Below are 22,289 nucleotides of genomic sequence, written 5' to 3' on the forward strand. Positions count from 1 at the left end.
CTCCTTTTCTAAAGTTGCCCTACTTCTCTTTATAAGGTGACCTCGAAGTTGGTCTGCAGGTCATTGTAGGACATAAACTTACATAAGCAGAATAGCAATATAAGCCGAAAACATTTTATGGATAATAAGGGTTCATCAGGCACAGCTTTGAAAATATCCAAGATTTGAATCAGAGCTAGGAGGAACTTTGCATACCTATTTGGTGTAACCCTCTCGGTCTGTACTTAAACTACCAAAAAACATATTTATGTTTTATATCTAAGGATTGGGGGTTTTGATACCATTAAGTGGCTGTTTTCAGTGTTAAAAAGTTAAACGTTTTGGCTCAGTAGACGCTAAGGAAGTGAGTGTAAGTCCCTTACTGTTCTTTTTTGATGACTTTAAGCCATACTATGTTTTTTCTTATTTTAGGTTCATCAGTCTATCTCTTTTTGATATTTGTATTCAGATCACATCTTTGGTTTTTAAAATTATTTATATCTGGTTTTTTTAGGGCTGAGTAATATTCCATTGTATATATGTACCACACCTTTATCCATTCCTGTGTTGATGGACATTTAGGTTGCTTCCATGTCCTGGCTATTGTAAATAGTGCTGCAGTGAACATTGGGGTGCACATAACTTTTCAAAGTATGGTTTTCTTCAGATACGTGCCCAGGAGTGGGATTGCTGAATCATATAGTAGTTCTGTATTTAGCTTTTTAAGGCACCTCTATACTGTTCCTAAAAAAGAACGAAATAATGCCATTTGCAGCAACATGGATGGACCTTGAGATTATCATACTAAGTGAAGTAAGTCAGACAGAGAAACACAAATATCATATGATATCACTTATATGTGGAATCTAATTTAAAAAAATGATACAAGTGAACTTACTTACAAAACAGAAACAGACTCACAGATCTCAAAAGCATACTTACGGTTACCAAAGGGGAAACGTGCCGGGGAAGTGATAAGATGGGAGTTTGGGATTGACATATACCCACTACTGTGTATAAAATAGGTAACTAATAAGGACAGAGTGTATAGCACAGGGAACTCTACTCAATATTCTGTAATAAACTATATGGGGAAAGAATCCAAAAAAGAGTGGATATATGTATAACTGAATCACTTTGCTGTACGCCTGAAACTAACACAACATTGTAAGTCAACTATACTCCAATAAAAATTTTTTTTAAATGTGGTAAAAAACAGTATTTACATCTGGATTCTCTCCAGTGTGGCCATATCATTTTTAGTATGCGGGGCTGTCTAGGACCTGGAATAATGTACTCTTGTTCTTGTACAGTGGTGTTTCTGCTAAACCACAGCAAGGAAGAGCGTAACTTGTCAGGGATGTCTGAAAGGGACTGCGGAGTGAACTTGCTGATCCAGGAACGCTTTGTTCCACCCCCTGGCTGAGAGCTGCCCTGGAGCGAGGGTAGAAAGAAAGACCATGATGAGAAGAGGCTCACTGGAAGAAGAAAAGGCACAAGCAGAGATCAGGGGCTTTGTTCTGACTTCTGATTTCAGGAGTCTCAAAATACAGAAAACTTAACTTGTCCAACTTTTGCCTTCTTCAAGGCTTCCTTCAGGCTCAGTACCAGCATTCTTTCGGACTTGCTAGCCCCACCATGTTTCTTGCTCTGAGATGGCAGAATGCCTTTGGCAAGAGCAGCTTCAGAAAGCAGAAACCTCAAAATATAAGTTCTAAAGTAGAACATGCAGTAAGGAGAGGGCAGACTGGGAAGGTGGCTGGGATGGCCATATTCTTTCATGGCTCCTAAGCCTCTGAATGTGCCCTACAATTTGTAGTGCTAATAAATGTGACCACTTCACATATAGAAGAAAAATACCTAGGACAGCTATCCTGTGTTAAATGTTGTTGATTTTCTAGGTGAGACCTGGAGATAAAGGTTATTTGCAATTTGTGTTTCCTTCAGAGAGACATTTTATAAGTTTTAGTTCCATGGCAGAAATGGTGGGTGGAGAGCTTGCTGTCGGGGTTATATTTCTATCTCTGTGTCTCATTCAGCACATTTTGTAATTTGTCCCTGTGGGCAAGTTAGGGAATGTCCGATTTGCATTAGGAGAGTTGAGATTACTTGAAATCCAGTCGTTGGGTTGGAAACTGTGTCATTAGTCTGCCAGACATGACGAGGGCCTGTTAGGACAGTGGTAGCAGTTGCTCACTTAATAAACAGTCACTCATTGATCACCTGCTTTGTGTCACCCAGCAATCTAGACGGGATAGTATGAGGGTACCTAAGATATGCTTTGGGCTGTTCAGTATGGTCACAGGAAGACCACTGTGTGTGCTCAGAAACGACCTAGTCCACAGAGGCTGGAAGGCTGGCCAGGAGTGCGACCGGAAAGGTAGGAGGGCAGCTGGGAGGGTTGCAAGTTGGACTGGGCCTTGTGTGCTACACTGAGCAGCTTGTGCTTGATGAGCCGCCGTCACGTTTAAAGCAGATTACATGGGCATGTCTGTTGCATTGGAGCAGCATTAGAGGGCGCTGTGCCACTGGTTACTTCAGGTTAATATCGGGTTCTAGCTCAAGGGAAAATTATGCTGGGTTTGAACTGATGAGCTAATATTTTGATACGGGCCATTCTTGCACATGTGTTTCAGTCCTAACTCAGTGTCTTAGTGGTGTCTCAGACCTTTGGGAAAGTAATAAATTCTTAATAAATAGCAAACTACCTTTCTGAACACAGAAAAAAAAAGAGGCTACTAAAAAGTTATTTCAGTGGTCCTTGTGAGATCTAATGGGAAAGACGAGGGGACAGATTTGTGGAAGATGGAGGTGATCAAAAGACAGGAGTGGCAGATGGAAGAATCACTTGGAGCAGAGGTGGTGGTGACATCATACCGTTAGCTTTGTCACCTTGCAGAAATCTTGAGCGCACGTTGATAGCCAACTATCAGATGAAACAGGACCTAAGATCTTGGTAGCAGGGAGAGAAAGTGGCCTGCTAACAAAGATAAATTAGATCCCTTTACCTAGGGGTGCTGTTGGAATCCTAGCTTTCCCCTTCTAGCCCATAGTATGACTTCGCTTCCTGTTTTATAGAAAAAATAGTGCCCTCGAATGGGAACTCCTCCGTCACGGCTCGTTCTTGTATTTGTGCCCGTTCTCTTTCTCCTCCTCGCCTGTTTTGTAGGGGGGTTTTCCTTCCTTCTTTCCACCCATGCTTGGAGCCCAGGCCCTCTTGCACTCTCCCCACTGGCTTTCAAACACACTCTTGCTTTGGTCTCTTCCCCTTGACCCTCCTGCCTCTAGTCTGTCCTGTCACGCTCATCCACATTACAGCCAAATGCTCCAGTTGTTGTTACTTCCTTCTGCGCTTTTTGGCCATTTGTGTATCTTCTTTGGAGAAATGTCTGTTCAGATCCTTCGCTCATTTTTTAATTGGGTTATTTGTCTTTTACTGTAGAGTTGTAAGAGTTTTTGTATATTCTGGATATTAGACCCTCATCACATATATGATTTGCAGATATTTTCTCCCATTCAGTGGGTTGTCTTTTCACTTTTTTAATAGTGTCTTTTGACACATAAAAGTTTTTATTTTGATCACATTCAATTTGTCTATTATCTTGATGCTTTTTGTGTCATATCTGAGAAACGACTGCCTAATTGAAGGTCACACGGACTTTCACCTGTTTTCTTCTAAGAGTTTTATAGTTTTAGCTCTTCTGTTGAAGTCTTTTGATCTATCTTGAGTTAAGTTTTCATTTATGGTGTGAGGTTGGTGTCCAAATTCATTCTCTCCCGTGTAGATATTCTTGTCTTAACATCAGTTGTTGAAGAGACTCTTCTTTCCCCATTGAATGGTCTTGGCACCCTTGTAAAAAATCAATTGACTATAAATGTATGGGTTTTAAGTTCTTTCTTTTTTAACTGTTTAGGAAATCTACAGTATAAAGTAAAACTATTTCTGATAAATGAAATGTGGCAGTTGTTAACATACCACTGAGTTTGGGGTTGTTTGCTGTCATAGCAAAAGCTGCCTAATCCAGTATTCACAGATGTTCTAAGTAATTTAGTCTTGTGCAATCCAATGCTTGTTTATCTAAGAACAAATATATAAATGGCAAGTTGAGCACTAATATTACCTAATAACATTTGTTTGTGAGAGCTGAGTTATATGATTTAGAATGTCACCATGAAGTTCATACCTGAACTTCATCCATCTGAAGTTCATACCTTCAAAGATTATGTACCTGAGGCAAGCAGAGTGCTCCGCCCAGTCATACAGCTGGTTAATAGCAAGGCCAGGATGTCAGGCTGAGGCCTGCCCACACGCTCTTGCTGCGATTGCTGTGTAACTATGAATGTAAGGTGTTACCTGAGGTCGTCTCAAGCAGCAAAATGTCTAGGCTAATTCTGGCTCTAGGTAAAGAAGCAGATGGTTTTTCACTAGGTGGCAGTGAAATTACAGTTTGGTAAGAAATCCTCTCATCTGACACTATCAGAGCAGGTGTTTGGGTGATTAATTAAGAAAGTCAGTTTTTAAAAGTACTCAAGGGATGGTGCTTGAGTACTTAACGTTTTATTTTCAATCATACTTGTGTACATTGATTCTCCATTGATGTGGCACCAAGCTCTTTTCTCTGAAAATTTGTCTGCTGATTCGATTTCTAGATTGTCCTTTAAGTCGGATGAGAACCCTAAGGCATCTGCAAAGAATCTGGTATAGAACCCTTCCAGATTTGTATGACCCTCCTTCCCGCTGCGCTACCTGGTTCATGGTCCTGTGATACATAATTCAGTAAAATTGTCTTATCAATTTCTCAGTATCAGGTCTTCGCAGAGCATCATAGTTTTCATGAAAACAGTTATCTTCTTGCACTTACATTTTGTTGGTTTATATAATGTTCAATAAAATTTTGTAATTTTGCTGATAAGTACAAGTGACCTTAACAAGTTAAGGAATCATCACATCTGATTCTTGATGACTAAACAGCTCAGCTAGTAGCAGAGTCATAGGTGCAATAGACAGTAACCTGCTGGCTGTATGCGTGTCTGCCTACCAGGGGCATCAGAATGTTATAAAGGGAGATGGCATAGCGAACCTGTGAGACCAGTACTTGGAAATTGGTTTTGAAAGATTCTGAACATCTGTTCAGTGGAATACTCAACATCCATATAAAATGTCAGTACAAATTTATATGTATTATGAAAAGACCTTGAAGTTATATTTTTATATGGGGAAAAGGAGCTTAGAAAAGGTTTATTAAGATTGTGTGTGCGTGTGTGTGTGTGTGTGTGAGAACACAGGAAAAGGTCTGGGGTTTCATTGAAGATGGTGACGTAGGAGGATCCTGAACTCACCTCCTCGCATGGACACACGAAATCGACAGCTACTTATGGAACAGTTTCCTCTGAGAAAAACCCCCAAAACTAGCTGAGCAACTCCTGCACATCTGGCAAACAAGAAAAAACCCACATCAAAGTGGGTAGGAGAGGCTGAGACACAGTCTCACCATACACCCCTCCCCCAGTGTGGTGACCCACAGTCAGGGGGGATCTCCCATCCCAGGCTGCTCCCCAAGGAGTGAAGGGTGTGGACCCCACCCCTGGCACCCCTACTTTCAAGACTTGCACCTGGGAGATGAGCCCCCAAAACATCTAGCTTTGAAAGTCGATGGAGCTGGCACCTAGAAGACCCATGAGGCTACAGTGACCTGAGAAACAGTTCTTGAAGGGGCAGCATGAACTTACCCTCCCCAGGGCCTGACACAGACACAGCAACTGAAAAGGGCCCAGACTTTCTGTGAAAGAGGCTTGTTCATCTTAAAGCATCGGCCTGAGGGGCAGGCTTCTAATTTAACCCCCATCTGGGGGCTTGTAGGCCGGCGGTGGCGGGGCCATCTTTGCTCTCTCTCTGCCTTGCTTGGGCTCAACAGTATCTCCTGGAAAGGAACTTGTATACTTGGTCTGGTGCCCTGATTTTTGCAGCTGCTGCCTGGGGACACCTCTAGGTCACCTGGCTCTGGTAGCCAGTGAGGTTTACGCTTGTAGGCCCCCAGTGTTCATTGCAGTATTATTTGCAATAGTCAAGACGTGGTAGCAGCCTAAGTGTCCATGGATGGATGAATGGATAAAGAAACTGTGATACACACACCACACACTGGGATGTCATTCAGCCACGAAAAAGAAAGAACTCTTGCCCTCTGTGTTAGCAACATGGATGGACCTTGAGGGCATTAGTGCTCAGTGACATAAGTTAGAGAAAAGGTGATCATGATCTCACTTGTGTGTGGGATCTAAAAAGCAAAGCAAGAAAAAATGGACCCACAGGTACTGTTCAGGTGGGTGGTTACCAGAGGCAGCCGGTGGGGAGTGGGCAGAATGGGCAAAGGGGGTCAGATGGTACAGACTTGCAGTTAATTAGGTAAGTAAGCCTGGGCACGTGGTGTGCAGCATGGTGACTGTAGTTAATAATGCCGTGTTGTGTATTTGAAAGTTGAAGGGAGTGAATCTTTTTTTTTTTCAGTCTGTTTAGAAAAGTCATTAAATGATAACAGCTACAATAAAGCAGCAACAGCAAATCCTAGGCAGTGGAGAGTTGGTACAATTATTATCGTCCAAAGTCCATAATTTACATTAAGATTCATTCCTGGTGTTGTACATTCTATGAGTTTTGACAAATGGATAATGACATGTATCTACAATCACAGTATTATATATAAGAGCCCTAAAACCCCTCTGTGCTCTGCCTGTCCATCCTTTTCTCCCTCTAACCCCAGGCAGCCACTCATCTTTTTACTGCATCCATAGTTTTGCCTTTTCCAGAATGCCATATAGTTGGAATCATATAGGCTATACCCTTTCCAGATTAGCTTTTTTCACTTTGTAACCTTAAAAGTTCTCATAGCAAGAAAAGGAAATGTGAAACCATGTGTGATGGATTTTAACTAGACTTACTGCGGTGATCCTTTTATAATAGATACAAATGTGGAATCATTATGTTGTGCACCTAAAAGTCATATACTGTTATATGTCAATTGTATCTCAATTAAAAAAATAATTTATATTTTAAAGAGGAAGTCAAAAAAATTCTGGAAGGATGTGAATCACGATGTTAAATAGTGAGAAAAACATTAATAGTGCCTATCTGTAGAGCATCAAGACTGGGTGATTTTTTTTTTTTTTTACTCTCTGTCTTGTGTCATTATAGTCCACCCTCGTTATCCTCGGGTTCCACATCTGTGAATTCGACCAACCATGCATCAGAAATATTTGGGAAAAAAAATTCCAGAAAGTTTCAAAACGCAAAACTTGAATTTGCTGAATTGGCAACTATATACATAGTATAAACATTGTATTTACAATTATCTGCATAACATTTACATATTATTAGGTATTATGTAATCTAGAGATGATTTAAAGTATACGCAAATACTACACCATTTTATATTAGGGACTTGGGCATCCCCAGATTTTGGTGTCCTAGGGGGTCCTGGAACCAGGCCCCCATGGATGCTGCAGGATGGCTGTATTTCTTTGTTGGTTGAAAGTTTCACAGTGAACACTTGTTACTTTTAAAACTAAGGGAAAAGGAGCAATTTCTGTTTTGTGAGGAGCCTATTTAATGTGTGTAGTTAAAAAAAATTAAATCCCTTGTAGAATTTAGGCAACAGGAGAGAATGCTCTTGGTCAGGGGCCACCCTCTTGGCACCTTGATAGCGCACAAGCAGCTTTATGTCATGTGTACTTAAAAGGACTTTTTCCCAATGGCAGTGTAGCCTTTCAAATGAGTAGAATGGCGTTTATCTCTTATTCTTTTCTCTCCTTTTATTTCTATGTGTAAAATGTGATATCGTTGCAGTAATTCTTTTTTCTGCTTCTATTTTCAGGAAGACTTCGATGTCGATCACTTTGTGTCCGACTGTCGGAAGCGGGTCCAGCTGGAATCACTGAGAGATGACCTGGAGCTCTACTATAAGCTACTTAAAACGGCCATGGTCGAGCTCATCAACAAGGACTATGCAGACTTCGTCAACCTGTCAACAAACCTGGTAAACTTTAAATCCAGAGTCCCTACCAGTCAGTGTATTTACACACATACTACACACTTTCTTTCTCACTCATGTTTATTCTTAAAAGTGCTGAGTGTTTTTAGAAACCTTTTAGTTGATTTTTCCCCCAGAAACTTGGAGAGATTACTAATCTTATTAATAAAAGAACTAAACTTTCTTGATACACATTTTTTGTTTTGAGTTTAGTTTGATTATTTTTTGAATAACTTATTAAGAAGTAGTGAAAAGTAAAGGATAACAATCTCAAGAGTGGTTGTTTTTGTTAGTTGCTAAGTGATTACCATGAAATCTCATTGGTTTAGACTAATTTGCTAGAGCAGATACCAACTATTCTTAAGGAAATGCTTAATTTACTTTCAGGTACTGTGCTAGCCAGACATAGGTTGAGGAAACATTGGCCGATATTAATCTTTAGGTGGCCTGGTTTTATAAAAATGTAGGAATGGTTTGTGAGAAGCACATCAGTTACTTGGAGAAGTTGTTTAGAAATGCTTGAGTTTTAATACTTGGAAAAGTCTTCTTGTTCATACCTTATTTTGTGGTTAAATCTGTTTATCCAAAGAAGTATAGAAAGTCACCATCTCCATGGGAATTTCAGGAAGTATTAAGAATAACAAGCCATGTTTGCTTTTGGGAAGTACACCAGTAAGATAGATGTTCCAGTAGGATTAGAAACCCTGAAAATTTTATTTCCATTCTATTTAATTTGGATTTTTCTCAAAGTCTGTAATAATGCTTAGGAGAGATATAGCTCATCAGACTTTCACATCAGCTGGCTGAACAGCATAAGTGCAGAGATAGCTATTTTTCCTGTTAAAGTTTTTTTTAATTCATTTAAAGTTTCATCCAGAGGCAAGTTGTACACGAGGAATCTTTGATTTCTTATGACTTTCCCTATTTGCATAGTTTCATGTATATCAACAGATTTTTTCACATTCTGTAAGCAATATTTGTGGTAAGATAACACTTCTGTTATTTATCTAGTTATTAGCAATATGTGATTGTACGGAAAGAATAACCTAAGTCTAGTACTGCTTTGCTCGTTAAACAGAAGCTTCACTGTCACTCCTGACTGACGTGCTTGTGCCTGCATGATTTTGCCTTTAGGTTGGCATGGACAGAGCCCTCAGCCAGCTTTCTGTGCCTTTGGGACAGTTACGGGAAGAGGTTCTGGTAAGTCCCCAGGTGCCGGTAAACAGTCTATATATATAAAGCACGTTACGCTCGTTTGCCTTCTCCAAGAACTCCTTTAATGTGTTAGGTTGTTGTGGTGGTTGTTTAATGGTCCGTGATTATAGTACTCCCCTTCAAAACTGGTGAAAATGATTCTCTACTTTTTGCATGTGATGTTACAGCCTAAACACGTGTTTGGTTTGAAGACGACAGATCGTCAAAGAGTAGACACCTTTAAATGTCAGGGAGGAAAAGAAGGGTATTTCAAAATTTAACTTGTTAATACGACCTCCCCCATCTGTAAGTGGTCTCCAACTTAGAACTGGCTGACTTATGGTTTAAAATTTGTAATTTTACAAGTGTTTTCCCAGACAGTGTTTTACATGTGGTTAGGTTCCTGGACCAGTCTACAAAAGCTGTTTAACCCCTGTATGTAACTGAAGGATAATATAAATATCATGTGACGCCTAGTTTCTGGGAGAAAGTCTCTCCCGTGGGAATGGGACTGTCTGCCTGTAAGCCCTGAGGACAGGGACCCCATCTGGATGAACAGTGCGGGGGGAGTTTTGGCATCACCTCTGACAGGGGACCGTGTGGCCTGCCCTCCCCTCACCCGCTCGTCTGCGCTGGGCACCCTGACCTCCATCGTCCCTTAGTTGTGATGCACTGCACCATCACTTCCTGTGTGTGTCACCACTGGACCACGCCAGACCAAGTGGCCTCATGCACCTTGCCCCCGAGACAGCGCCTGGCACGTGCGAGGCTCTCAGTAGGTAACGCAGGTAAAGAGGCCCTGCCTGGATAGAACTGAAGGAAATGCAGGATAATGGGAGTGTCAGAGCTGAGAAGGCCCGAGGAGGGGTAGGCGGGAAAGACTTCATAAAAGAGATAGGTCTTGATCTGTGCCTTGAACTAGCAGATGTGTTTGAAAGTGTATGTCTTTGAATTTTACAAAAACTCATTACAGTGCTTTTCCTTAGAATGGAAGGAAAGGGGTTTTGTGGTCCCCTCTGGGTTGCACAGCAGCTTCTGCATGGCTCTCCTGCCTCCTTCTTGGTGCTCCCCCTCACCTCCCAGTCCTGTGGCTGACGTCTCCTGAGCCTCAGCCTGTGTTAACCTCCCACTCTTCCCCCTGTGCTCTCTCCGCTCTGCTGACCTGTGCCTTGAACTTCCTGGGCTGCTCTCACGCCTCCGGGCTCTAGTCCTGCCCTGCCACCTGCCAGTACCACGTCCCCTCCCTTACTCTGCAGCTGTCTTTATAGCCACCTTTCACCTCACCAGCCACAGACCTCACCTGCCTTTTTGACCTCAACTCATGACACTATTCTGAGATTCTGCGATCATTGAGGGATAAGACTGTTTCTGTCTAATTCATCATTGTAGCCTCACTGGCTACCACAGTAGCTGACATTTAATAGACATTTCATAATGTTTATTGAATGAATGAATTCACCTTTCTATAAAATTTTTGTGATTTATCTAGTTTATTCTGATTGTTTCCATTACCTTCATTTTGGCCTCAATTCTTCATACTTGGCTTAATTTATTAGCTTCTGGACATGTTTCTCCACCTATGACCTCTGCCTTTTCCTGGCCATTCTGTTCCTTACTTCTTGATTCCTACCATCCCCCAAACAGCATTTCATCAGGAAATATCAGTGCTTCGGGATTCTCTAGTTCCCTAAAGTGTGTAGAATCTAAAGTCCTCCTAAATCAACCCCTCCCTGTTTATTTCTACTTCTCTGAAAAATGAAGCCTGCAGTGCGCCCGGGTGCATGCCTCACCCACCCTGAGTGTGCGCCGTCAGTTGTATCTTCCCACCTTTGTCTTCTGATAACCTCCTCTCCACCATCGTCAGCTTCCACAGGTTCTCAGGGTCAGACTCAAGTCCCATCCCCTGTGCCAGACTCTCCTATCCTTTGATTCAGATGATTTCTTGAACGACATTGCTTGTACATGTATTATTATTCTTTCGGCCTGTTAATCCTCCGTAACCTTGGCTTTATATGTTATTTTGCCCCCAAACCATGAGTACCCTCAACAGCAGTTGTGTCTGATATTATGTATTTTTGTCAATATTTGCATATTACCGGCCCGAAGATAATTAAGTTCTGTGGAATTTAATTAAATGTGTAAGTTTCGTAATGTCACAAAACAGTTTCTGCTGTATGTTTTCTTTATTCTTTTAAAGAGTCTTAGGTCATCTGTCAGTGAAGGAATTCGGGCAGTAGATGAACGAATGTCTAAACAAGAGGACATTAGGAAAAAAAAGGTAGGTTGCACATGGGTTCATGGTAGCACCTTGGAGTTAATGGCACTTCCGCGCACGTGGTCTGGTTTATTTCTCTTGGTACCTTTGCAGAGAGGAAGTGTGGGGTCTCTCCTTATTTTTAGGCATCAGTGTTCAGCAAAGTTCACAAGGGGTCGAGCCAGAGCTGGAGGCCAGGTCTTCTTACTCCTGGGCTGATTAAGGTCCTATTAATAAGAGGGGTATGCTAAAGTAACTAATAGAAGAAAAAGACAAAGAAAATTGCATATTCTTCTTGTGCATTAATTTATTCATGACAGCATTAAAATTTTTAAAGAAAACTGTAGATTTCTTATGCTGCATGCCAGCTAAAAGCCCTTCCCTCATGTCTTCTCACACTTTTCAGTACATGAAAGTGGTTTTTCTCAAAGCCTTTTGCTATGTATCAGTATATACTTACGCTTATAATGTCATGTCAACTGTTTGAAATAGTAAGACAGAATTGTAGATGTACCCAAGTGGTCACAAAATTAACATTCCTCAATGTTTCCAAAAGAAGAAACAGTAATAACTGGTATCTGTGAAACACTTTACAGTTTAACAGGCATATAACTAATTTCTCAGCACCCCTATAAAGAAAATATTAAAATTTTAGAGATTAGGGAGTAAGTGGGCTTTCTAAGACCAAGTCTTCCAATGTTCTACTGCAGGTTGAAAAAGTAGTGTGTTGCTCTCTCATTCTGCCACGTTTATTTCTTCTTTTGTTTCCACTTGTTAACTGTACCTCTGCATGCACTACTTTTACATTTTACTGGTCCTGTGTTTTAATTTTATTATCTGACTTTAAGGATGTAATGGCAGAGATAGGATTAGAATTTGAGACTTCTGATTCTAGCCTGGTGATCTGTCAGTGTTTTCTAAATTTATTAGCATATTTTTCAAAATCTCAAGGGAGAGAAACCTATTTTAGAAACCTTCTGTTTAATTCTCCTTTAAATATCAGCTTTTGTCCAAAGATTTCAAGAATGCAGTGCCTTTCTAGAAAAGATTGTAAGCTTTGTGAGAGCAGGGAATTTTTGCCTGTTTTATTCACTCATGTCCTCACTGTCTAGAAGAATGTCTGGTGCAAAATAGGTGCTCAGTAACTATTTGTTTTGTTTTGTTGGTCTTTTTTTAAAAAATTAATTTTTATTGGAGTATAGTTGCTTTACAGTGTAGTGTTAGCTTCTGCTGTACAGCAGAGTGAATCAATTATACATATATCCACTCTTTTTTCAATTTCCTTCCCATTTAGGTCACCACAGAGCATTGAGTAGAGTTCCCTGTGCTGTACAGTAGGTTCTAGTAACTGTTTGTTTAATGAATGACTTCCTTTTTGTTCTTTTAAGGATGAGAGTTTTTATAATGTTCCTCAACCTCTCTGATAATATTTATTGTGTAATAATGTCTTCAATGAATTGATGCTTAGGCATTTAATTGTGTCATATACATGTAAATAGAGAGGATAAAGATGATCAGAAACTAAAATTAAAACATGAAAAAAGGGTCATAAGAAAATAAATGTAGTGCCCATCCAAGTGTTCAAGATGGGGAAAAAAGCAATAAAAGTGCAGGTAATGAGAAAACAAAAAAAGTCTAGTTTTTTTCTTTTTTTAACTATTAACTTGTAATAGAATATTGAAATATGCTTCTTCTAGGCAGCTAAAATTAAGAGTTACATTCTTGGGAATTCAGTGTCATGTAGAAGTATTCAAAATGTAGGGTGCTCTACATACTTTAAGGTGACTTTTGGCTTTGTATTTCCCTGCATTTAGAATGGGGAAATAAGATAATTAAGATGAAACATCACGATAACTTTTTTTGGCTTCATTTTTATTTTCATAGATATGTGTGTTGAGGCTTATACAGGTTATTCGATCAGTTGAGAAAATTGAAAAAATCTTAAATTCTCAACATTCTAAAGAGACATCTGCACTAGAAACAAGCAGGTAAGTATTTTTTACTAAATACTAAATATCACAAAAATTAATACTTCACACCCAGGCTAGGTTTTTTTTTTTTTTTTTTTTTTTTTTTTAGTTAAAACTCATTTCTGAAAAAGAAGAAAAGCCAAGTCTAAGGCTCAGTGTTTTTTTTTTTGTTTTGTTTTTTGTTTTTGTTTTTTTTTTGCGGTATGCGGGCCTCTCACTGTTGTGGCCTCCCCCGTTGCGGAGCACAGGCTCCGGACGCGCAGGCTCCGGACGCGCAGGCTCAGCGGCCATGGCTCACGGGCCCAGCCGCTCCGCGGCATATGGGATCCTCCCAGACCGGGGCACGAACCCGTATCCCCTGCATCGGCAGGCGGACTCTCAACCACTTGCGCCACCAGGGAGGCCCAGGCTCAGTGTTTTTGAATGTAGCTTATGAAAAGTGGAGGGCATGAGATGGTAAAGTTTATAATACATCCTTCTAAAACCTTTGTGGTGATGGACCACTGTTCCAACACATCACCTTACAGGGAGTCAGAGGAGTGTGCTTTCAGTGGAAGATTTTTATCTTTGGAATTGCCTTATGTAAGCACTGGCAAAATCCTTTGGTCTTCCAGGTATGGAATGGCTTTCATCTTTCATAAATTTATGTAGACATGCCCAGAGTATCACCATTCATGTATCTTGCACTAGCATTGTAGCGTTAAGAAACAGTATAGGACACACTTAGTTAAAATTTATAAACAGGGAAAAGAAAGCTTGTGAAATTAGAAAAAAAAATGACCATTTCCTTTGTTACACTGTGACCGTCTTATTACCTTCCTAGTGTGAATTCTAAATCAGCCAGGTAGATGAGTGGCTCAGAAAATGAGTAGATCATACCAGCACCATGGTGCCATGGGAGGAGCACAAGTTTGTGCTGCATCTACCATCGGGCAGCCTGAGTCATGGAACCTCAACTCCCTGTGTCATGGGCAGCGTAAGGCTAATAGTAACTCCACTGGCAGGGTTGTCTGACAGCTCGGTAGCCCGCACCTGGCATGTAGTAGGCCCTCACACATCTAATTTGGGTCTGACAAGAGCTTCTCCTAAAGTCACGTGGACAGCCGTAACATTTTTCCCTGAGTAATATTGGATAATCTGCTGCAAAACCAACCAAAGCTAAATTGAATATACCTATACCAAAGTCTTACCATATGATAAAGACATGTTGGATTTCTTAATTTTAGGAATCAAAATGTTAGATTTGGGAGCACCTTAAAGACAGTATGCTCCATATCTCTCGTCCTATAGATTGTGGAATGTGGCATCCAAAAAGGAAGTGATTCTCCTGTCCTGGGTCTCTACTTCCTTTCATAATCAAGATGTACAAACAAGTGGTTAGCACCTGCCGTCTCTGTCCCTTCAGCCCACTGCCCTTGCACTCCTGCCCTTACCTGCGCTGGCCAGTGTCTCTGCTGTCGTCTCTTTTGACCCATCCAGTGGAGCCATTTGTCTTGAGCTGCTCCGCGTCTCTCTTGCCCTCAGCAGCATTGGCAGCTCCTGCCGACTTGTCCGCACTCAACATCCGCCATACCTGCCTCCCTGTTTTCTTTCCACTTGGGTCCATTCCTACTCCCTTCCTCACTGATGTCTTTTTCTATGATACTATTCCTTTGCGATGTTCCATCTTTTTTTTTTTTTTTCCTCTCCTTTTTGGCCGCACCACACGGCATGTGGAATCTCAGTTCCCCAACCAGGGATCGAACTGAGGCCCCCTGCAGTGGAAGCGCAGAGTCTTAACTGCTGGACCACCAGGGAAGTCCCTCAATGTTCCATCTTTAATGTAATAGATATTATGCTGTTTCTTGCTCAGAATCACCTTTGAGTACTTTTTAAAAATTCAGATCAGCAACTTTGAGCTGTAGAGAAGGGAAAACCAGGGCAATGTAAGTGAATGGTAACTACAGCATGCTTCTTAGTCCAAGAAACATTTAGATAATTTATAATTAATAGATCCACACTAGGTTACTCAGGAAAGAGGGATTAACCTTTTGGGTTGTCTTGCAGGGGAATTGCTCTCCCTCTAAACTAGGGGTTTTTTTTGTTTTTTTGGTTTTTTTTGTGGTACGCGGGCCTCTCACTGTTGTGGCCTCTCCTGTTGCGGAGCACAGGCTCCAGACACGCAGGCTCAGCGGCCATGGCTCATGGGCCCAGCTGCTCCCGGCATGTGGGATCTTCCCGGACTGGGGAACGAACCTGTGTCCCCTGCATCGGCAGGCAGACTCTAAACCACTGCGCCACCAGGGAAGCCCTAAACTAGTTTGAATGCTGTAGATACAGGACTGGATAGATCTGAAATGGATAACATTTCATTTCCTTGTGATGTGGATTTTTTCCCCTCACTCACCGATAGGTCACCATTAGATATAGGATGCCTCAAGAGAAGCCCAGCAGATGCTTTAGTGCTTTTACATTTTTCTTCTTTTGCTATTTAGCTTCCTTTTGAGTGGTATTGTTGCCATGTATTTTAGAGGGAAAAAGTGCATTTATTACATACACTTTGTGGCAGATACACAATGAATGTCCTCTCACTAGGACCCAGAGAATACAGATTGACTGCTCTTTCAGCTCTTTGGTAAAAGAAAATGTAGAGCTCTTCTGACTTATTTGATGTATTGCTGCTAGAGGGCCGCTTTTATTTTATTAAGGAGGCCGCAGTATTGGGTATGTTAGAAGCACTGGAGGTATTTTAGAGGAAGAGAGAGTGAGACGGAGCAGTAGAAGGGGATTCAGGTGTAAATAATAGGGTGGGGCAAGAGGGGGAAGGGAGGTCAAAGATGAAGAAGGCCCCGGACGGGAGATCCTGGGGGAGGAGGTGGAAATACCCGTCGCACCCGCACTGGCCTGGTCCAGCTCCTGCGTCTTTCCTGGACCCTGTGGCTGAGGCCAGGCAGCATCAGTGGCTTATACTGAAGTAGTGGCCCACTGTCCTAGAACATGCTTTGTGTGTGACTTACGAAAGCTGATGGTATGAAGGATGCTTTAGCTTCTACCTTGTAACAGGGGGCTGTGGAAAAACACAGTGGGTGCTGAAGCATCACCATGGCTAATCATGTGATGTGTTCTCTTGGAAATTTAAAACCTTTAGGAGTTAAATTTCTCTAATTGTCTCTACTAGCCCACTTCTGACTGGACAGATTTTGGAGAGAATTGCCACAGAATTTAACCAGTTACAGTTTCATGCTGTTCAAAGCAAAGGCATGCCTCTTTTGGACAAAATAAGACCAGTAAGTGTTGTTTTAGATTTTCACACTTTGGTATTTAGGAATTTGCTAAATAATTTTGGTTTTACCTGATACAGTCATACCTCATTTTATTGCCCTTCACTTTATTGCACTTCACAGATATGTTTTTGGTTTTTTTTAAACAAATGGAAGGTTTATGGCAACTCTGCATCAAGCAAGTCTGTCGGCCTACCAGTGCCATTCCAACAGCATTTGCTCACTTCATGTCTTTGTATCCCATTCTGGTAATTTTCACAATATTTCAAAACCCTCCACCAGCAAAATGATTACCACTCGCTGAAGGCTCAGATTATGATTAACATCTTTTAGCAATAAAGTATTTTTTTTTTTTTTTTTTTTTTTTTTTTTGCGGTATGTGGGCCTCTCACTGTTGTGGCCTCCCCCGTTGCGGAGCACAGGCTCCGGATGCGCAGGCCCAGCGGCCATGGCTCACGGGCCCAGCCGCTCCGCGGCATATGGGATCCTCCCAGACCGGGGCACGAACCCGTATCCCCTGCATCGGCAGGCGGACTCTCAACCACTGCGCCACCAGGGAGGCCCAATAAAGTATTTTTTAATTGAGGTAATTAAGGTATATACCTTGTTTTTTTAGACATAATGCTATTGCAGACTTAATATACTGCAGTATAGTGTAAACATTTCTTTTACATGCACTGAGAGACCAAGAAATCCCAGTGACCCGCTTTCTCGTGATACTGCTCGATTTATTGTGGTCTGGAACCACCCTCGCAGTATCTCCAAGGTATGCCTGTAATGCCTGTGATAATTGTTGATCTGCAGGATTTTGAAACTAGCTTTGAATTTTTTCCTTCAGTTTTTGTTTTTTGGACCCCTGCCCCTAAGTGTCACATGTTGTAGATTTTGTGTAAAAACACAGGCATATTCTCTGAATTATAAGGGTAAAATTAATTCTAAATTCCATGTAACTTGACACACTGTATGATGTAGTCAGAGTTAATTTATCCGAAACTCTCGACTGGGCTTTAGATTCATGATGTTTGTCAGATTTACTCTGTAGCTTAAGAGGAAAATAACTTTTTTTCTCATACTGCAATTCTGTCTAAATCCTTTGATATAACAAAGATTTACTTATAAAGAGATGTGGGGTGGAGGAGAGATTCATTGTTACGGTCCAGAAAATGTTAATATTTTAATTTTACATATATTCTCTTCTAGTGCCGCCAGAGATTTGTTATGTATATATTTGAGGCTTTAGACATTGTTCCAGCTGCTTTCTTACCTGTTTTTCTTGCAGCGTATAGCTGGCATTACAGCCATGTTACAGCAGTCACTGGAAGGCCTCCTTCTGGAAGGTCTTCGGACTTCCAGTGTCGATGTGATCCGGCACTGCTTACGGACTTACGCCACGATTGACAAGGCACGGGACGCGGAGGCGTTAGTTGGTCAAGTCCTAGTGAAACCATACGTGGATGAGGTTTGTGCACCCCCAGGCCTTCATTGAGCAGGTGTTCATAGAGCGTCTGCTGTGTCCTGGAGGCTTCACTGGGCGTGAGGGTGGATCAGAGGTCCTTCTGTAAAGACTCTCATAGTTACTGCAGCATCAGTTGTAAGAAAAGGTTGGTCCCTGGTGGTTACAACCAGCATGCAGGAGTCAGGCACCCTCTCTCGTATTTTCTAGTGATGCCATAGCCCAGGGATCATTTTAATTCAGTAGGGGGCAGGTCTTCCCTAGGGAGAAGGTGTGTATCAGAACATTTTTAGGTCAGTTTTATGCTATGTAAATTATTTGCCAATAAAGTTTTTAAAACGAATCTTTTAACTACTGGTCTAGTGGGTAGAATGGAACAAGTAAAGCAGATGCCAGCACCGCAGCTCAAAGTGCCTCGTGGTGGGACAGCGGGCCAAGAGCCCTGAGCGTGGAAGGTCTGCGTGGAGGGCTGTCTTCACAGACATGCTGAGGAGTGTGTGGGCCAGGAAGGTGGGAGGGAGGGAATATTCACAGATGAGGGGCTTTCATAGGCAAATTAGCAGCGTAATACCTTAAACCCAGAACTTGGCCATCCAGTGTCCTTCACCTACGAGGATGCAGTTAAAATTTGGGAAGTAAGCATGTTCTGCCTTTGAACAGCCAGAATATATCACAGATTGTACCATATGAAGTTGCCAGTACTCAACATTTTCCGACACAAAAATGGCAGCTTTGTCTGGTTCAAACTGGTGGAAGCCACAGGCCCGTCCTCAGTGTTTGCAGACTTTCTTCACTGCCACATCAGTGTGGGTGCTCTTTCTGTCCAGTAGTACAAAGCCCTACTCACCATGACTTTGGGGTGAAAGTCTCCCATTTCTAAATGGGGAAAATGGAATGTCATTGATAAAAATGAAACTTAAGGATTAATTTCAATAATCTGGTCAGCTTTCATTAGGATTACTAAAAATAAATGATCTGTCAACTTCCTCTGTTTGTATCCTGTTGTATTTCATAGCCGTCTCTCTATAGGAGTGAAAAAGACAAATTACCTACACTATTTATCACTCAGTGAAAATGGTTACTAATTTATGCCTTTGGTTTTCATTGAACTGAACCTAATGTGCTAAATTAAAGAAACATTTGATGTTTCAGTGGCATATTAAATAAACCATGACCACATTTTAATTTTATTTAAATTCATATGCTTGTCATTCGCCTCTTGATTCTCAACCTTAACACAAAAGATAAAATAATAATAAAGTAAAATAAAATATACTTCCTTCCATCTTTCTCTGTCTCAAACCTTCCCCTAATCTGAATAATGGTGTTTAGAAGAAAAGGCCACGGTCAGGACAGCAAGGAGCTGTTGTCATGGGAAACCATCGTTTTATTTCGTTTTCAAGCTCAGGAGGGAAACAGGCGAATGTGTCTGGCTTTTCAGCTTCAGGCCAGTGTCTGTCACCCAGCCTGTGTCTCCCCCAGGTCAGGGCTATGCACCCGAATCCTGGAACTAGCTCTGAGTCAGGCTATTACTGTTAGAAAACACGTCAGCTGGGGAGGAGGGAGGCGAGAGGAAGCACACTTCTAAGGTTTTCTTTGTTCTTTTCCCTGTGATATGTAATTCATACTTGTCTTTTTTAAAAATGATGCTCCTCTCACTAGGTGATCGTAGAGCAGATTGTCGACGCTCATCCGAGTGATCTTCAGCTCATGTACAGTAAGCTCCTGGAGTTCGTTCCCCACCACTGCCGCCTCCTTCGAGAGGTCACGGGAGGAGCCACCTCAAGGTAGTTTGAGCAGCTGTTCTCAGAGCTCCCGCAGTCAGGGGCTGCTCCTGGGAGCCGCTCGTGCCCTGCTGATGATTGCAGTCTCGTGTGGACTGGGTTCAGATGCCCTTTCCTGTTTGTGTGTTAGCACAGCGCTCTGAGCTGGGCAGGGGCCGTTAGCCTCGTCTTACAGAGAAGGAAACTGTAGTGGGTGCAACGGAGGTGATTGGTATGTCTCTCTTGAATCCACAGCCTATGCTTTGCCCTTTCCTACACTGTCATTTCCCTAAACTAGGTTTGAAATAAAAGTTGGTTTCCTTCCATTATTCTAATGTCATCACCTGTTAATAAATATCAATTCAGTTTAATTCAGCGGGTTTTATAAGATGTTAATTGTGGTTAAAGTCATCTTCAGTTTTCCCTCCTTTTGTCTGATTTCCATGGTTTTCAGTTCTGTTTTGTAAATACCCCACTGCCTTCCACCATTGCCACTGTCCTGGTCCAGGCCTTTGTCATTTTTCTGTCCACAGTAACAGGTTTTCCCCACCTGCTCTCACGTCTCAGTCTGCCCCTCTGCTAGCACATTTACCCACAGTTCTGAGATTCATGCCCTGCCTTCTTCCTAAGTCTTTAGTGGCTTCTTATTGCTCATTGTGGAAAATGCAGGCTTCTTGATCAGCACACAAGGCCCTCTGTGCTCTGGCCCCGGTGGTCCTCGGGTGGGGCACTCTGCTCTGTGGTACCCTCGCCCTGCTGTTCTCCAGCACACAGCTGCACTTGCCCACCCCAGCACACGCTGGGCGGGTCTGTGTTTTTCCTCAGAGTCCCCTCCGCCTTCCCCGTTCCCTCTTTTTGTTGACCTGTCACTCCACGTGAAGCCCCAGCTCAGATGCCACTTCCTTCAAGAGACCATCTTTTATCCTGATATCTCCCTTTAATCCTGTTCTCTGCATGCTGCTCTCACCTTTTCCATCTCAACAGCGTGCTCCCCTCCTGCACGGCCCACACCTCCCTCCTGGCACGGTGTCTTGAAGACAGTAACTACCCAGTGTTTGCAGGATGAAAGACTTAACCTATTTACAGCATTAGAAAGGCAAATGAGGTCCCTGTCTTCATGAAGTAAACATTATATTTGGTCTTGAATTTTTGTTCTTTGAAAAGAAAAAAAATCTGGGGAACAAATACGCTGCTTGACTTGGGAAGTACCCTATTTCCACTACACGATTTCAAATGAAGCCTTGTTTTGCCACTTTTGCTTAGTAATCATGAAGGTTTAGTTGGATTTGTATTTGGGGTAAGAATTTAATAGAAGTCATGGGGTAAGATTAAAGAAGCCACAGTTATGAAACAACCAGTCATTAGATTTGACAAGCCTAGTCTTGGTCCTGAAATGTCAAGTTACAAAGCCTCACATGCTCTTTTCCATGGTTTTCAGTGTGGCAGAATTCATGTAGAAACCTCAGAAATGTGAGGAATCTAAACTGTACCTTGGTGGGCCATCTGCATTTGCTTGAGGCCCCATCGTCCTGTCCTGCGCTCCTGACCTTCCTTTGCTCAGCTTCTGCCTTCGGGTGCCCTCTATAACTGGGGACACCAGCGACATTCAAGATTTATCTTCCGAAGAATGTGGATTAGCTTTTCTAATTGTTGATCTCACAGATTTAAATTTTTTCTTTGGGGCTTTAATTAGACATTTACTTTGGGAATGAGGTGATCTTGTCCTTCAGTGTTGTTCAGATTCTGTGCATTTGTATTTTAAAACCTTCAATTCTGTTTTTTCTTCTTCCGATACCTTAATAGAGCTAGTTCTTATTATGATTAAAAGTATATGATATGATACGTGGAATTGGGTGTGTGGGACACGGGCATCTTCTTTCCCTCCTGGACCCTCCTCCAATCCCGCCAGTAATTTCTCGTCAATTCTTACCTATTATAGAATGAGATTATCTGATAGCTCTTTCTGAACAGTAAAGCTGAATAAGCTATTTGTCTTGATAGTTTTTGCTAAGCAGGAAAATTATGAAAAATTTTTACTGTTTATTTTTAATACTTATCAGAATGTTAAATGCCAATTTGTTATCACCACTTAGCTACACAACTCCCCGTTTTGCTAAAAAATAAGACCGTATATTGCATGGATGATCAATTTTAAAGACAGTTATCTTAATATAGAGCATATCGATAATGGAGCAGTCAAAGTGGGTCGAACAGTGAGATGGTGTTGCTTAAAGCTACTTACAGGTCTTTAAGTTCAAGAGAAACTTAAGGAACGTGCCTTTTTTGTTTATGTACTTGTGTATTTAACCACTATTAACATAGCACTTACTGTATGCTAGGCACCATCCTAAATGCTTTACAAATATTAATCCATAGAATGACCCTGTGAGTA

General features: G+C 41.7%; 1 protein-coding gene across 1 annotated transcript in view; it reads left to right on the forward strand.

The window, feature by feature from the left end:
- COG2 (component of oligomeric golgi complex 2) overlaps window positions 1-22,289 on the forward strand; it is a 41,829-nt gene that overhangs the window by 708 nt on the left and 18,832 nt on the right. The window contains exons 2-8 of the mRNA XM_060107661.1: window positions 7,848-8,009; window positions 9,138-9,203; window positions 11,395-11,475; window positions 13,336-13,439; window positions 16,579-16,687; window positions 17,961-18,140; window positions 19,797-19,921. Coding sequence (XP_059963644.1) covers window positions 7,848-8,009; window positions 9,138-9,203; window positions 11,395-11,475; window positions 13,336-13,439; window positions 16,579-16,687; window positions 17,961-18,140; window positions 19,797-19,921 — 827 coding nt within the window. The remainder of the gene's footprint in view (window positions 1-7,847; window positions 8,010-9,137; window positions 9,204-11,394; window positions 11,476-13,335; window positions 13,440-16,578; window positions 16,688-17,960; window positions 18,141-19,796; window positions 19,922-22,289) is intronic.

The sequence above is a fragment of the Mesoplodon densirostris genome, chromosome 1 (assembly GCF_025265405.1).
Source record: "Mesoplodon densirostris isolate mMesDen1 chromosome 1, mMesDen1 primary haplotype, whole genome shotgun sequence".
NCBI classification, from domain to species: domain Eukaryota; kingdom Metazoa; phylum Chordata; class Mammalia; order Artiodactyla; family Ziphiidae; genus Mesoplodon; species Mesoplodon densirostris.